Raw genomic sequence first — 16821 nt, 5'->3', positions numbered from 1 at the left:
GAACAGCAACATATTGGCCCTAGGAGTCATCACCATATCGTGTTTCTAATCTCCGCCTGGGCTATTCAGTCTTTTTGCATCTAGCTCGGGCACCTTCCTGGCAACACTGATTCATTTTTCTGTCTTGTAATAGTTTTCCCAATCTGCCATGACACAGTTCCTAGCATTTGTACATATCCTGCTGTAAGAAAAAATTTTAAGTGTTAACGTACTTGAACATTTCAGCTTTCAAGGAAAAATGCACTTAGACATAGGCCTCCAGAAATTCAGTTTTTTTATTCATCAAAATACCAGTCCTTTAGTCTGATCAGTTGCCATCGGAACTTTTCTGGAATTTTACTTCCCTATGTCCTAAAGTGAAGGTGACGAATGCCTTTCTCCCCATCAAACAGAATGCCTGTGCCCTTTCTGCTTTGTCCTTTGGCCATGTGTTTTCCCTTTGCTTGTAGTGCCGTCACTCAAGGTAATACCAGGTTGACTCGTTCCTTGTGTTTGAGCATTAGTCATTATTTGTTAGTTGGATTAAGACGCAAGTGTGCATCTTTGCATGTGTTTTCAGTCGAATTCTGTATTCCCCTCTTGATATTCTTATCTTTTTTTCAAACAAGAAACGAGTGCTGTACTTTATATTAGTGACGGACCCCTTGAAATTGGTGGCTAACCTGTTTCTGTGCTTAGAAACTTTCTGTAGAGCATAGGCTTACAAATATTGAACAAAAAGTTGTTTTAAGGCTTGTTTTTATGTGAATGTGTGTAAATTGTATTTTATATGTTTTCCAAGGTTATGTGTGTCCTAGGTATTTCTACGAACAAACGGAAAAGTTATTGGTTGGATACCTGTGTTAATTTACTGTCCATTTAGTGGACTGCTTTAGAATGTCTATGTATTCTATTTTTTTTTTGCTGTAATTTTTAGATCTACATCTTGAAGTTAGCCACTGGGACTTAGACGCCGGGTTTAAAAAAATCGTATTGTCTGGTGCCTAACATTTTTTGGATAACCTTATCTTAGTGCACGGTTAGCCTGAAATATAGCGAACGAAGTCATCTCTGCACGATTTTTCACGATTTGTTTTCACGTTTTAATTACTTTTAGACGCTCATTTCCGGTTTTCCCCCCTCTGTAATACATTTCGAAAAAGTGTCGTTGTAAATGTTGTTTATTGTCCTGTTTTAGAGAGATGTAAATTTTTGTGGCCTTTTGTTTATTACTTTACGCAGACTCCTCAATTTCTTTTTAATTGCATAAACTTCACATACCATAATTAGCAACCTTTCAAAATGCTGCTGGGGTTATTCCAGTTGTGTGTAGCTTAGTAACTGGCATATTTGTGATAATCCAGTGCTGTTTGTAACAGTGGTCTGCCATTCAGTGTTCTCGAACACCTAACGGAATGAACGTACTTCGCATGCACAAGTGAAATTGGGAACAGTGTTTTCAGGGCGTGCTAGTAGCATTTTTGTAACGTGCTTAAAAAGTGAAGTCTTGCACACTTCCTTGCACTATGTAAGTGAAATTCAAAACTGTTTTTGCTCGAAAATAAAACCACTAAGCACCAGCTATATTCTATGTTTTTGTGTGACCCTTAATGCGAATCCTTTCACTCTTACATTGCAATTTTGAGGAATCAGACTGGGTGAAAATGGTATGCAAATTATATTTTAAATGCGCGAGTGGAGCGTGGATTTCAGAAGTTTCCTTGAGAAGCTCCATTAAGGACTGCAACAATAAGTGACAGAAATGAATGGATGTTAAGCGTACAACATTCAAGCGTATTTTCAAAAACTCCTTAAACAGAGAGATATCAAACATTTTTTGTCCGATGTGCAGCTGGCCGCAGGTGACTTCCTAGTGCACTGTTGAGGTTTAACTTCAGGGATCCGGTTTTTGGACCACAGTGAAGGGACAGTAAACTTTTATAAGAAAAAAAAGAATGCATTGTAGGAACTTGGTATGTAGATCAGTTACGACTGTCTTGTTTTGGCTTTCTTTGCCCACTGTCTGACCAACTCCGTTTTTCTTGCCCATTGCGGGCCACCCCGTCAAGATTGGTTCGGCGGGCGCTGGAGCCATGATTTGTGTGTTTTTTACTGAAGTGCCTTATACACAGCAACTCAGCTCAGACTTTTCCTCACAGCCGGTGCCGGTGGTCTAGTTTTCTTTCTGCTGAGTATGGCGAAATGTTGCAGTGTCGTGTATTCATGGTGCTATGATCTTGCCAGGCAGGCACCCAGGAGGAGGAGGTGAAGACAGCGTTCTGATGCACTTTTCTATCCAGCGTTTTGGCCATGTTCCTTACAGTACTACTGCGTAACAATATGGATGGAATGGTGCTAGTTGGTATATCTCACCTTTGAGGTTCGATTAGACTTTGTTCTTTATTACAAAGTGCATTCGAACGTGCGATATTTCATGAACTAGCACCATTCCGCCTATATCGTTAGCAGTTGTAGTAGCGTTGTAAGAAACAGCGAAAGAACCATATAGAGAAGCGGACTGCTGTCATCACCTTCTCCTCCTGAATGCCGGCATTGTGAAAGCTTGGCATCATACATACACACGACGTCACAGCCACCGGTCAGCGTACCGCCGCGGTTGAAACCTCCCACTGCTAACTGCGAAAATCTGCTCCCATTGCCAACTGCAAGCATATCGTATTTTTTGGTGTGCAAGTCCACACGAAATCTAATGGCCGCCGCGGTGGCTCAGTGGCTATGGTGCTCGGCTGCTGGCCCGAAAGACGTGGGTTCGATCCCGGCCGCGGCGGCTGAATTTCTTTGGAGGAGAAATTCTAGAGGCCCGTGTACTGTGCGATGTCAGTGCACGTTAAAGAACCCCAGGTGGTCGAAATTTCCGGAGCCCTCTACTACGGCGTCCCTCATAGCCTTAGTCGCTTTGGGACGTTAAACCCCATAAACCAACCAACCAACCGAAATCTAATGGTGTATTTCAAACCTCAATTAGGGAAAACACTGGAGGACAAGCCATTTTACACCCATCTGGGTTGGTTTGTGTTTAGTGTGAGGGAACCACGTCCCCTCTCCTTGAACTACTTGGCCCCATCTTCGGACATCGGCAGTTCTCGTTCCGTGAGTCGCCTCCATTTCTCGCCTCTAGAGCCGAGTACGGCCAGATTTCCTGCACGAGAAAAAAATAAACGGCCTTTTTTTCTTGGGTGCCATGGTACGCTCTGCTGGATGCTAAGTAGCACACCATGCAAGAGAGTCTGTAAATGAGAACAGAAGGGTTTGAAGAGAATTAATTTAGTAGCAGGTTACACATGCGGCAAACCGCGACATTTCTGTGTTATGGAGGGACTGAAGTAAAGGTGAATAGTTTTACTGCTTGCTCTAAGGCTTTACTCTTGTTTTCCAGCTTATTCAAGATAGTCCTTGCATACAAAAGCAAAACACTGAATGCCGACTAGTTGGCACAAGACATGAATAATGCTCTGGAGAGCACCAAGCAGGGCCGGTAGATCAAGCTTTTTGGTGCTCCCTAGGGCACACAGCACAAAATAGTATAAAAAGTATGAGACTGTGAGCTGCAGTCTGTTCGGGGGGCAAAAACAGTTACCATAACACATATTGACAACCAGTTCGATCTAGCTTCAATCACGTTCAGAACGTCAGGTTCACGCAATGCAAATCGATCTAAATCCCATATGCATTCAACAAGGCTAAGCGAAATACCAACAGCCAGGACACAAAAACATATGAAGGAAGGAAATTTTAAAAAAGGATCACGTAGCCAGGCTACACACAGAGTTCGGCTATAAAACTGCATGCGTAGACTATAGCAGGGCATGGAACGATGTTCAGAGTACTGGGTTCGGCCTGGGTACCGTGCGTATTTGAACAAGCTGGCCAATATTGTTTAGACATGCACGGAGCCAATTTAGTGTGCACTGAATGCAGGGATGAGTGATATCTTCATTTAGGAAGGGCGTCTTATTTTTTTCAATGCACTACCTCATTTTCCCCTGAGGGGTGGAAGAAACTGCCAAGTTTCTTTAATTTCATCAAATTTTATTGTGTTGCCCTTCAGCTGGCCTTTTCACAGTTGGTGATTGTAATGCCTAGGAGCTAGGATATAATCAATATTTTCGAATGTGAGATATTTCTATCTACTGACAACAACCACACTTGTATGGGACCTATGGGACTTGTATGGGACACTTGTATAGGAGCCAACCAACCATTCTGACACACTTTCAGTATGTGCACAATACTTCAGTGTTGTTTCACTGCTTTAGAGAGTTTGTTTTCATCTGGATGAGGGACACTTGCATTTCGGCGTCAGCCAACACTTTGTTTATGAGCTCAAGCTCCTTCACAGAAGTGGCGGCATGCTTCCTTTCCCGTTCCTTCCTCAGTGCATAGGCCCTTTCTGTTCTCGTCCTCTCCAGCTCCTCTTTCTATCACGTGTTGGCCCCACACACCATTTGGCGTCAGCCAACACTTTGTGAGCTCATGCTCCTTCACAGAAGTGGCGGCATGGTTCCTTTCCCATTCCTTCCTCAGATGTATGCTGGCAACTCCTCCAGCTGACAGCACATCATAAACAATTCATTGGGCAACCAAAGATTGCTCTTTCTGACTTTTAACAAGAAACTCCTTGTTGACAGAAAATCCCTGCTCAACAGCCGCATTTCTGTGCAAAAGTGAGAATTACAGTCACAAATGTGAACAATTCCTTATTTGAAGCACAGATGCCTGCCTAAAGGGTATCCAGCCGGTACATGCTCCTGTCGAAATTTTTCAATGACGCTTGCGTCGTGTCTAGGGAGCATACATGCTTATAAGACCACATAGCTCGATCAGCTTCCATTCCTGTCATCCGTTGGTGCTCCGTTAGAACTTTCAGTGCATCAGTTAGACACCTTTGTCTGAGATCAGGAATCAGTATGTATGCGGGATCCAGAGGTGAGGATCTCCTCCCAAGCTTTAACTCAAACGGCGACCTCTCCTTGATCTTTTTGGCACAGTTTTTCACAAAAGTGGCGCAGTCCCTTTTGAGCCCAAGGACATCCAAACCTGAAAGTTTCGGGGCCTTTCGAAGCACATTCCTTGTAGCAAAGCCAAGGTCAACCTGGCACGTTGCAGCAACGTTCGCAGTCAGGTCCCTGTCCACCTTCACCAACTTCAACGGACTGTCCGCCGCCATTATCACTTCTTTCTTTGCTATTCTACTTATTAGTGATCAGAGAATGTTTTCCAATACTGCACAAAAAAATGGAAGCATTGGTGAATCTGTCTGGAACTGAGCCAAGAACGGCTCCAGTTCCTCTGTGATGCCAAGCATAAAGGTGAGCTTTGCACAGAGCAGGGGATTGCGAATGGCCGTTTTGACCACACAGTAACTGGCGCTGGACGGTCGGTTGTCCTCATTTTGACACGACTCGACATACACTTTTAGAAACGGTAGAATTTCAATAGCTCTTGAAATTACACTAGCGTTTTCAAGCCACCGCATAGCGCAAAACTTCAAAGGGTGAACGTCGCTCCCAGTTATGCGTGCATATTCAGCGCGTCGGGCAAGTACACATTTGAACAAGTTGTGCAAGGCCCGATGAAATTCGACAAGTTGCCACCCTGCTGCCGCATATCCGGTTTTGAAAGCACTGTTCATAACATGAAGGCCACAGTTTCCAACTTCAATATATGACGGCAGTTGCTGGATTCACAAAATTCTTTCTTGACCTCACAGAGAAATCTGATGTTTATGTTTGGCCCATCCACTGATATCTGAACAATTTTTTATCATGATAGTCCATTCGTGGCACTTTTAAAAGCGGACACTTCTTCAGCTCGCATGTGCCCCAGAAAGCATAATGTCAGGTAGCACGTTTTCATGCCCTGGTCTGCATCTGACCAAAAGCAAATCAGCACATCCATTTGCTCTTTTTGTGTAACTTTAGCTATTCGTCAAATGCCACGACGAGGTTGGGAGGCTCGGCTCACTTCCGACTGGAGGTTCTCCTTGAAAAAAGGTGGAGGCCACAGACAATAGTATATCCTAATTTGTCTTTGCCAAACTGCACTTTCTTGGCTGCAGCTGATGATGGGAACATCAAAGGGAACAGAGAAGCCGATGCAGCAGCAACACGGAGTGATGTGTGCATCATAACAGCATTTAGACACCACATCACTTCAGCATTTATGACCTCCAAGTCATGCTGAAAGATATCCTTTGCTGCACGCTCGAGTTGGACATCCATCGCCGCAGTTGGAGCACTTGAAGGTTGCGCACAAACTGACGGCAGTGGCTCAGCATTGGTCACAACAGTGGCTGCAGGTGTCAAAAATGAAGCCACAGAAGGTGTCTCGGCCCCTGTAATGGCCAGTTGGTGCTTCTTACTTTCTGCATGACTCGTCACAGCTCTTCTTCCTATGTTGCTGAGCAAAAACCGCTTTTTGCATAGTGCACAGTACGCTGCATTCACGTTACTTTCAACTGGCCTAATCCAGGCTGCAAACTCGCAATGTTTCGGATTCGTCCAGTCCTGGACGAAAGTGTACTTGAAGGTGGTCATGCTTGACACATCGCGATAAAGCGGTGTTCACACGAGCGATATTGGCGTGGATGGATCTGAGTAGGGGATGCATGAAGTCACAGTTCGGCCAAAGTCTGCCTCTGCTCTCATACAGACAAAGGGAAACAAAGAAAGACAGCAGCGAGCTGCATACGGTCCGAGGCGGCCGCTGGAGCACAAGCAACACGCTATTCCCCTTTTTCAAAGCCGCGTCCCTTCACTGCTGCATCACGGTGCTATTGCGTGCGTGCACCACATGCAGCAAAAATGTACACTTCCATCATGGTGGTGCGCAGTAAGAAAGGAGCTGTGTACTGAGGAACACAAGAAAACAAGGAGAGGCCGGTGGCCATTGAACGACGCACGTGCAAACCGTAGGAAGCGCGTGCTCTGTTGTCGGCCACACCACTGGGGAGAGAGTTCGCTTTCGGCACGCTTTGAAATTCAAAGCGTCTCAACGTTTTTTGCCGCCTTGCTGAGATGGTCCATTTGGCACAATGCGGGAGGCCGGCAGGCACAGAGGAAAGGACGCGTAAAGCCGTAGTGTACAATCTGTGCAACACCACTCCGCTTTGTTTACACGAGCCAGCATTATTGCGACTTTAGTTCCCTTTATGTAGAACTGCTGCTAATTTTCCATGATATAAGCACAAATTCCCTGCGTTTTTCTAGATTATCCACATTTCTTGAGAATTCCCGGTTTTCCCAGTTGGTAGACACCCTGCATACATACTTTTTATTTGAAATTGGAACCGTCGACCTCCTTACGCCATTCCTCTTTGTGAAGTGGTGCATTTCTACAGCCTTAGAAATATACTAACTTTTGCCCTGACATGCATCTATGAAACGATATCTATGGCACAGAGATTAGTCAACACAACACTGCTTTAAAACAAACAAGCAAGAGAACATTTTTGTGACACTTTTTCCTCAACCGCAATACCTATACTCAAGATGAATCTACTGAATTGGTGGCATCACGTATATCGCTTCAATTCACATGCCGTATGCATGTATTCAGTCAATGTGAAATAAAATGATTTCACGATTTATTCACCTGGCCAATTCAGGAGGCATTTGCGTAACATGAACCGATACATTTTACATGATGTACGCAAGAAATTCTCTTTTGGAGCTTAGGGCGTGAAACGACTCAAGCCTAATTTAGAGTTCTATTTGAACCGGGTGCATCGCCTTCCTCCACGATCAAGAATCACATCAAACAAACAACAAAACTAAGCAGACAGTCGAAGGAAACATGTTCGTGCTTTAATAACCTCATAGCTGGAAGAAAAATAAGAAAACATCTCAATCTCATGCGCACCACCACAACAATTGCCTGAAGTTCTCGCTCGCAAGACGAGCTGCTCGGAGTTGACTGTTGCCCTTGTTTGATTCATAACAGGCTTGTGATAGCAGGAATCCCTCCTATTAAGCAGGCTGCTTCATTTTCTGAGTGTGAACCACAACTCAGTGTTGTCTCTATAAGGTAGTATGCACAGGCGCACAGCCTCGCCACGGAGCTGCGGTGCACCGCCACTGCTGCCATGATTGAGGCGCACGTAGCAGATGAACTCTTGCTCTGCAAGCATGTTTTCATCGCCTGCCGCACTGATGCTTAGAATCCGCGCGCATCGGAGATTCGGCCGGTAGACACCAGGTGGGATAGCCACAAGTAACTATGTCATAAAGGAACAGCACTTCGATTGAGTAGCTACATTTGTTAGTGCTGCTTGAGCCAGTTGAGGAAACAAGCACAGCAACGAAGTTGCTCGCTGGTTTGGTTCTTCTAGATTCAAAGCTTTGATAGAGGTTAGTGACACCGCCACTCGGTAGCTGCGGCGCGTCTGCGGTGCTCCTTGCATAACTGTGGACTATGTATCTGCGCTGAATTGTTGATTTCTGAGCTCTACTACATATGCGACCTCGATATAATGCTTCAGGTTTTAATCTTATTATTTTAATCATATTTAATCTTGTACTTTCTGAACAAAGTGCAACTAAAGGGCATGACAATCAGCACAGTTTTGCATTCAATGAAACCATGTGACCTTGTGCTGTCTTGGACCTTGGAATGAATTCTTGGGCATGCACTTTGTTTTTTGGTGGTTTGATCTGGTTTACTGGGGTTCAAAGTCCCAAAGTGACTCAGGCTATGAGGGACGCCGTAGTGGAGGGCTCCGGAAATTTCGACCACCTGGGGTTCCTTAACATGCCCTGACATCGCACAGCACACGGGCCTCTAGAATTTCGCCTCCATCAAAATTCGACCTCTGTGGCTGAATTTCAATGGAGGCGGAATTCTATAGGCCCATGTACTGTGTGATTAATGCCCAAGGCGGCGTCATTTTCTCATGGGCCATCTGAAATCTGTGCTTGCGTCAGGCTAATACTGCCACGCCAGTGAGCTGGTGCGGCAACTTCAACCACTACCAAAACAGCACACTAATTTCTGCAGAGTGCGCTGTGTTGTTAGAAGCCGACATGAAAAAGAGACATGACACTGACAAAGCCCGAACTATCAAGTGTTAGCTACGAGGTACTCTTGTGTCGATTTTTGTCAACCCAGCATGCAGTGCAAAAACAAACAACTTCCTAGCCCAGTTCATTGCCTTATGAGGGACTGTTGTAACAATCTACTTGTTTACTTCTGCAGTGTGCACCATGGTGACAAAATTCGACACCACATACCTTCAGCGATCACTTCTGAATACAAAAAAGTCCACTGCTCCAATGTGGTAACAAGGCTTCCCAAGTCTGGTCATGTGTATTCGTTGTTTGTAGAGGAGGTAGAGGTTTGTAGATGTAACAGAGGTTAAGCACATGCTTTATAATAAATTTGTCAAGTCGGGAAACACAGCCGATCTGTATATTTTTAAACGTTACCGTAATAAGCTATCAAACGAGCTTCAGAGAGCTAAAACCTGCTATGAATATGAATATTTTGTATCTTGCTGTAATGTTAGCCACGAAACTTGGAAAAAGCTAAATGTTATGTTGAATCGAGCACTGTCCTCGAATACAAGTGCGGAAATTATTAAACATATAAGTGTACCGGATGACTTGCTGCTCGACTGTTTTATAGTTCTTTTACTTGTGTTGCTGGCATATCTGGATATAAATGCCGACCGCTATGTTCAGGTCAGATGGACCAACAGTATTTTCTATACCCTACTGATGAGACTGAGTTAACTTGTTTTCTGAGTTACGTCACACTGCGTCGTGTGCCATTGATTGCATACAGATTACACCTGCAAAATACAACTTGGACATCACAGCTCCTTGTTTAGCATACGTTTACAACGTTTGTAATTGTATGCCTTCCCAGATTCTCTACCTCTTCCTTTTAAGTCGCGCGGTTGAGGTGTTTATTGAGATGAAAGACGGGGATTGTGCCATTTCCTGTACTCAAAAAACAATTTTTATATTAAAATTGTGAAGCAACCTTTCGTCGTACACCGTTGCGGATGGTGTCACATGATTTCTCATTGCATGTAGCATAAGTCTATCAGTCAGGTTGGAGGCTAGCTCACGACAGCCATTCGAACAGAGTGTCCGAGTGTTTCACTCGGACCTTTGTGGATTCACGGTTCATGGAAGCCACATTCGGAGGTGCGTCTTCGTTTCATTTCTTACTGCGCAACCTGCATCGAGGCCGAAAGCTCACAGTGACACACTAATAGTTTCGCCTTCATAGCACGTAAGCAGTCTGAAGTGCCATCCGACTTTTTTCTTTCCTTTGCGCTGTACAGGTCAACATGCCCAGATGGTTGACAACAGACCGCAAGAATGTTTCCGAGGAAAATAGCTGGATTGTTGCTTTCAAAATTAATTGTATAATGTGGTGCATTTCATTTGGTGCAAGTATGCCATATGCCCAGTCTGCATAGCTTGGAAATGAATTAAAATTGTTTGATCATGTCATTTTTGAAAGCTGTGTGGTAACACTTCAACAGTTCTAGGCTGTCTATAGACAAAGGTCCTTAATATGCGAGACCATAAATCGATAAATATATATAGACAGTCTATGGATCCCTGTCAGCTGGACCAGTAGACTTGTGTATAGACTGGGAATATACCAGATGTATATGGCCATGTCTATAGACTGTCCATAGACCTGTGTCTATTAGACTTTCAAATCGACATTTGTCAATAGACATATGCCTCTAAAAGTGTATGGCCAAAAGTTTAGATTCTGTACAGACTAGTCCATAGGATTTGTCTACAGACAGTCTGTAGACATTACTGACAAAACTCTGAACAGTCTATAGACTGTCAAAAGAAAGTTTAGTAAGAGCTTCAACCCAGTCGATGGACAGCCAGCATGAATGTTCCAGAAAAATCTGAACAAACAAAATCTGCCTCACCACAAACGGTGTATCCGTTCGGCCGTATTAAGGATTGTAGCAACGTGCTGATGTTCAGCTGAGCCCCTAAGGATTGTTATACTGAACTGAACTCAAGCCGTGCATTCTTTTGGCGATGTTTTGAGCCGTTACTTAAGTTAATTGTGCGTGTCTAAGATAATATCATATACTTGTTGAGCATGCTCTCAGCACACAAACTGCAGTGAAGAGAACGTTTTGTTAATAAGTTCAGTCATACAGGATAAAGTATTGATTTCACCGGCCTGCGTTCTGTCCAGTTTTTTACTCCTTGAAATATTTAGTGAATATTCTGCCCCACGCAATAATCGCCCCCGAAGTTGTCAGATTTTTAAAGAAAAAAGTGGGTTTGTTTTGCAAGTAAGCGACAGTGAAAATTTAACCACAGCCATCTATTGCAGTGTCTCGGCCTAACTTCTAAACTTAAGCTTTCATTAACGGATATTGCTTCTTCCTTCCTCAGGCAAATATACTTCCTTTAATCATCTCGCATTTCCATTATCATATAGTTTGTTTCTAAACAAACATATTGCTCACAACGTTCAACTCCTGTAGGTCTCTTAATGCATGCAGTTTTGTCTGATAAGATGGTATGTCCTAATGACGGCTTACTTCACAGCCCATACAGCACACAGCACACAAACGTAGTAAGGAAAAGCGTTTGTGCTGTGTCTGCAATGTGCTGTGTGTTTTGCTAAGAAGTAATTCATCTTTAAGCATGAGCCAACTAGCCCGGAAGAAAGACCTGATAAAGCCTATTTGTCTTTGAGTTGTCAAAAAATCGTAAGTAAAAGTGAAATGGTTTTCCCAGGTGAAACCTATTTGAGTTCAGCTTTGTGCTCAGGGTCATCTTTTAATGGCGAATGGATTTAAAGAAGAAACTAAAGCAACGTATGTTATGTAACCGACGTGATTATCTGACCTTCTCGCTTTCTGCTCGACAGAACGACGAAAGAGCGAAGCGACGCTAAATGGGTCTTATTTCCATGGTAATGAAGTTACGTCAATGGATTTTTTTCGGCAAAAGCGATGCCCACTCATGATGCACACTATATCATGCTCAGTTTCCCTGCACAAGACACTGAACGTCTTCTGGTGGCCACCAGTAGCGAACACTGCGAAACTCAAAGGGGATATTTTAAACTCGTAAAATTAAGAAAACTAGACAGTGCGGCGAGATTCTGCATGGAAATGACAATTATAATGTTGACGCTTCCTCGTCGCTGCAAAATGTGATCTACAGAAGGCACCCTGTGCTCACACACCAACCACCTTATATAAGAAGCAAATTGGATGCACCACTTTTCAAATCCTCCTGGCAAGTTCGAAGGCTCGGTGCTCCGCAGCACGTGGTTGCAGCTGTGCAAACTAAATGCATTTGTCGAGATTCTCTGCACCTGAAGAGCTGTGGGAGGACTGTGACCCCTTTGTGTTTTCATACGACAAACCCTGTATCCGAACCACAGAGGCCTCTGTGTGCGGTGCGATCATAGTGGACATTAAGATCCCCAGTTGGCCAAAATGTTACACAGCCCTCGGCTACGGCATCTCTTTCTTAGCATGCCATACACAGCGGTATGGGCTGAGGCATCATTATTTTTGTTCTTTTAAAAGCCCATAATGTCCCCTTTGCCTTCCTTCTTTCACCCCTTCCATCAACCCTTCGCTCAAGGGGCACTTGACGTGTCCAACGACAAGTGTGCCTTTTCCTTTCCTCAAAACATTTCTTTTTTCACACATGAATATTTTGTTAGCTTTCTGGAATCCGAATGCGGCCCAGAATCCACAACATGATTTCGCACTCCAACTCGCCCGTCCTACCAGCGTCGCACACGGCCGAGGAAATGCGACGAGCGGAGAACACCCGACCAGCGCCGCCCGCTATGCTTCCACTGCGGCGAAGCCGGTCACATTCTCCGGTACTGCCCATACAGGAGAATGGGCATCCGAGGGTTCTCTTACGACGCCCCACGACCCCGACCCGGCCAGCGACCAGCCGAAAGAGAAGAGTTTTTTGCGTCGGGAAGAATGCTCATCGCCGAGCCGCCTGAGCGCAAGAACTAAGGTCCTCCATCGACGAAAACACAAGACTATGCCTCAACTACGACGACGACAACTACGACGACGAAAACTACTGACACCGACGACGACGACACGGCCAGACTTGAAACTTTACCGCTGCCCTTAAACCTTATTATGAACGCTAAAGGACTGGAAGTTTTCATTGTCCGTGGTTATTTTCATTTTAAAGCATCGAGACGATGCTTCTTTGGAAGGGGGGTAATGCCACGTATCATTGCAGTGTTTGTTCGTTCACGCTCAAGGCAGCAGGAAAGGGTCGTTATCACTTTTGTTCGTGACGCGAGAAGCGACCAGACTAATCTCGACTATTAGCAGCCATGAAAGGCTGCATCTAGGTTTTTCCAGATTACCGTAGATGATCTTGACCTGTTATCTGGAAGTTTCCTTTCCGGCTTTAAATTGAGCGATGCCGCGAGCGGCGGACATTCGTAGTTCGACGACCGACGAGCACGTTTGTTGCTTACGCCGCCGCCGAGTGATTCAGTTATTTTGCGGGCGCAAGTCAGCCCAAATAAAAAGCTTCGTTTCCAAGACTGGCTGGTGTCTTCCTGACCACTGGACTGCCGTCACTACAACGTGACAATATTCTAGCATTACTGTATAGCTGCTTTACTGCGTGAGAGCATAGGCACCGCCATATTTGGTCATATGACATTTCCGCCATCACCGGCTTTCGGGCCTTCCAGCTGCGACAGCTACTAGTGCACTGATACCCTGCTGCAAGGTGCTGTTCCGTCACTCGCTGTGGATAACGAGCTAAGACGGCACAAGTCTTCATCGGAAAGTGCACAGTGGGTATTGGTGGTACAGAGTGTTCGACTCCCTTATTTACTCTTCTAGCCACCAGCATTGGCCCGAATATGTTGAAAAACTGTGCAAACTGCAGCGAAGTTTAGTTCTTTTTATTCAGCATCTAATGATCTTTACTATAATCACATAATTAGATATCACATGACAAACTCTGAAATATCTGAGAGCTTTCTTTCCAGGGCACGGTACTTTTGTTGAAAGGAGGAATGATAAACAATTAATGGATCACAGAAAAGAATGTTCAAGCTTGGCTTTAAATTGTGTGCACTATACAGTGTATAACAGGACACAGAGTGTTCATGCCGCATATGAGGCCTCAAACGCAAGCGGGAAATTTGCTATACATTTTTAAAAATTCCAGCTTGTGCACGTCGCAACGATGCACGGTGCCGGGCTTTTGCACAAAACCTGACATAGGACGTCACGTTGTGCAAGTGACGTAAACAACCCGGGGTTATCACTGGTTCACCGCGCCAAATTATTTCAGACGTCACGCAGTTACCATGGCCGTGGTCACTTCGCACACGCCAGCAGCTGGCGGAGCTAGGGGAGAAATGAGAGGGTGGGGCCAGCAGAGAAGCGCCGTCATTTTGGCGACGAGAGGACCTCCCAGAAATCTAACTCCAATCCCTCTGAGCTAGCAGACCTAAAAGTGCTGGTAGGGAAATTATTTCATGAGGTCGAGGACCGGAATAAAAAAAATGCTGCGCTAAAACACCAACAAAAGCAAACTGGGTCACGGCCTACGACTGGTGGCGGCAATAACCCTACTCCCCCCCTCCCTCCCTGCCTAAATGAAAAGCAGGCGATTCCACCTCCGAAGGCTAAAAGTTAGCCGACAGCATTCACAAAATTGAAGAAGCGCAATACCCTCATTCAGATGCAGCATACAATGACTTCCATCATGGAAGAATTATGTAGACACCGTCAGGAATTAGTTAACTTAGGCAGCTGGCAGCAGGAAGCAGAGAGCAGGCTCCTTCCCCTCAAAATTCTCAAAACCCCTTGTCCTGAAGTGGCGTCAAACTAGCATCAATATGGCTCCACAACTGAATTACACCGCCTGGCAATAAAACTGCCAAAGATTTGGGCACAAACGAGCTGTACTCCAAAAATTCCTCCATAATAGGGACGAACCGAATTTAACTGCACTACAAGAGACGCAAACCAATAGCAAGCTAGCTGGATATCAATCCTTTTCATAGGGGGGTGAAATGCTTGTGGTCACAACTCTAGTCAGACGAAACATTACGGTTGTCCGGCACGATGGCCCCGTCACAAATGTCTCACACGTGTTAGTTGAATTAATTCCACCTAGAAAATTCAACCGCAGTCTGTTTGTGCTCAATGTCACCAGAAAGTTACGGAAAGCAAGCTTTGGCCCATTCTTTCAGGCGACCCTGAAACTTACAGGCAATCAGTCATTTTCACTGGAGACTTTAATGCCCAACACCCGGCTTGGGGGTAAGCACAGGAGGACATTAAAGGTAGAAAATTGTGGCTCACAGCACAACAGTGTGCGTTGACCCTTCTTAAAGACTGTTGTGACCAGAGGCCCAGCCAATGTTCATAGACGAGCCAAGACGGTGCCATTGAGCTACCTTGACCAAAGACGCGGTTATTGGAGAGGACGCTAGAAATGCTGGCATGGGGGCGGCTTCTGGCGACGGCGTCACTGTAAACAAAGGCATCTAATCCTCTTCACCGGGGATGCTGAATGCAGCACTTTTCACGCATTGCACTTGCCCGTGGACCGGCGGAAGAGACACCAAGCAGCAACAAAACACCGCCAGCTTGCCCTTGGGCATCCCGAAAAAGCGGAGATGGCTGCGGCTAACTCTTTCTTACATCCTGAAGAGTTCACCGGTGCGAGCCATCAGATCTCGCGTCTCCCACGGTCAGGATCGCCAGCGACCCTTTGGGCCTGATCAACTCAAGCGTGGGAAACTACAGTTTGCAACTGCAAGGCGCCAAGGTTCCTCCTTGCCTCTGTGTTTAAGTGGGGTGTGCGTGGTCATATGGTGAGGGCGGAGCCTATGAAGAGGCTAGAGGCCCATTGGATGCTCGACCAGCTATGGGATTCCCTAGCCAGGTGCCTGGAGACTGTGAACGGTATTTAAGCCGCAATCTGGCGTGTTTCAGAGCACTTCATTTCAGACTTTTGGTCTCCCTGTTATCTTACATGCTTCCACGTATTCTATTTACAATCGTAAACATGGAGAATAAACCTTCAAGTTTGCTGATTTTCCTGAAGGCTTCCCTTCGTAGCCTTCCTACTACTTCACCATGCGATGACGTCCTCGGCCCCGATACCCAAGCATATCACAGACCCAGTAGTCCCCACCCGCTAGGGTAGAAGTGTTTCCAGCAACACCTCTCCTGACCTTACTCTTTTCAAAAATGCGGGCACTTCAACATGGACAAACACTGAACAAAATTTCGGCAGCGACAACTACATATTATAAATAGTGGCCTCAATCGGCCCCAGACGCCGTAGCGCTCGAGCCCCCCCCTGTAGATTTGGACACATTCTGCACTAAAAGAGCCACCAGAGAAGCTGAAGCTGATACCCCCGACATGCTAGACATAGATGTCTGGGCACAGGATCTGGAATTTACTAACGAGCTACTACACAACATGGACGAGAACTTCCAAACAGACTGCATATTCTTAGATTTTTCAAAAGCATTCGACCGCGTTGCGCATTCACGCTTAATAGGTAAAATTACTTCCCTCAACCTAGATTTACTAACTACCTCATGGCTAAGGAATTTCTTGTCTTTTCGTAAACAGTTCACAGTTGTTAACGGCCACTCATCTCCGTTTAGCGATGTTCTATCTGGTGTTCCTCAAGGAAGCGTCCTGGGCCCGTTGCTGTTCCTGATTTACATTAATGATCTGCCATCCAACATTACATCAACCATTCGCTTGTTCGCAGATGACTGCATAATTTACCGCAAAATCCGATCACCTGCAGATCATCTTGCACTTCAAAGGGACCTCGATCA

At 45.3% G+C, this 16821-nt stretch overlaps 1 protein-coding gene across 6 annotated transcripts in view; it reads right to left on the bottom strand.

Annotated features, from left to right (window-relative positions):
- Positions 1-255: 255 nt before the first annotated feature.
- Positions 256-16821, bottom strand: part of LOC149355467 (uncharacterized) — a 109556-nt gene continuing 92990 nt past the window's right edge. For all 6 annotated transcript variants that reach the window (XM_089583804.1, XM_089583803.1, XM_089583808.1 and 3 more), the window contains one exon: positions 256-3139. In XM_089583804.1, the coding sequence (XP_089439930.1) occupies positions 3051-3139 (89 nt within the window). In that variant the 3' untranslated portion in view covers positions 256-3050. The remainder of the gene's footprint in view (positions 3140-16821) is intronic.

Source organism: Amblyomma mixtum, chromosome 3 (assembly GCF_055824585.1).
Source record: "Amblyomma mixtum isolate Tamu chromosome 3, ASM5582458v1, whole genome shotgun sequence".
Lineage (NCBI taxonomy): Eukaryota > Metazoa > Arthropoda > Arachnida > Ixodida > Ixodidae > Amblyomma > Amblyomma mixtum.
The sequence above is the reverse complement of the archived record's forward strand: the minus strand, read 5'-3'. Positions and strand labels throughout refer to the sequence as shown.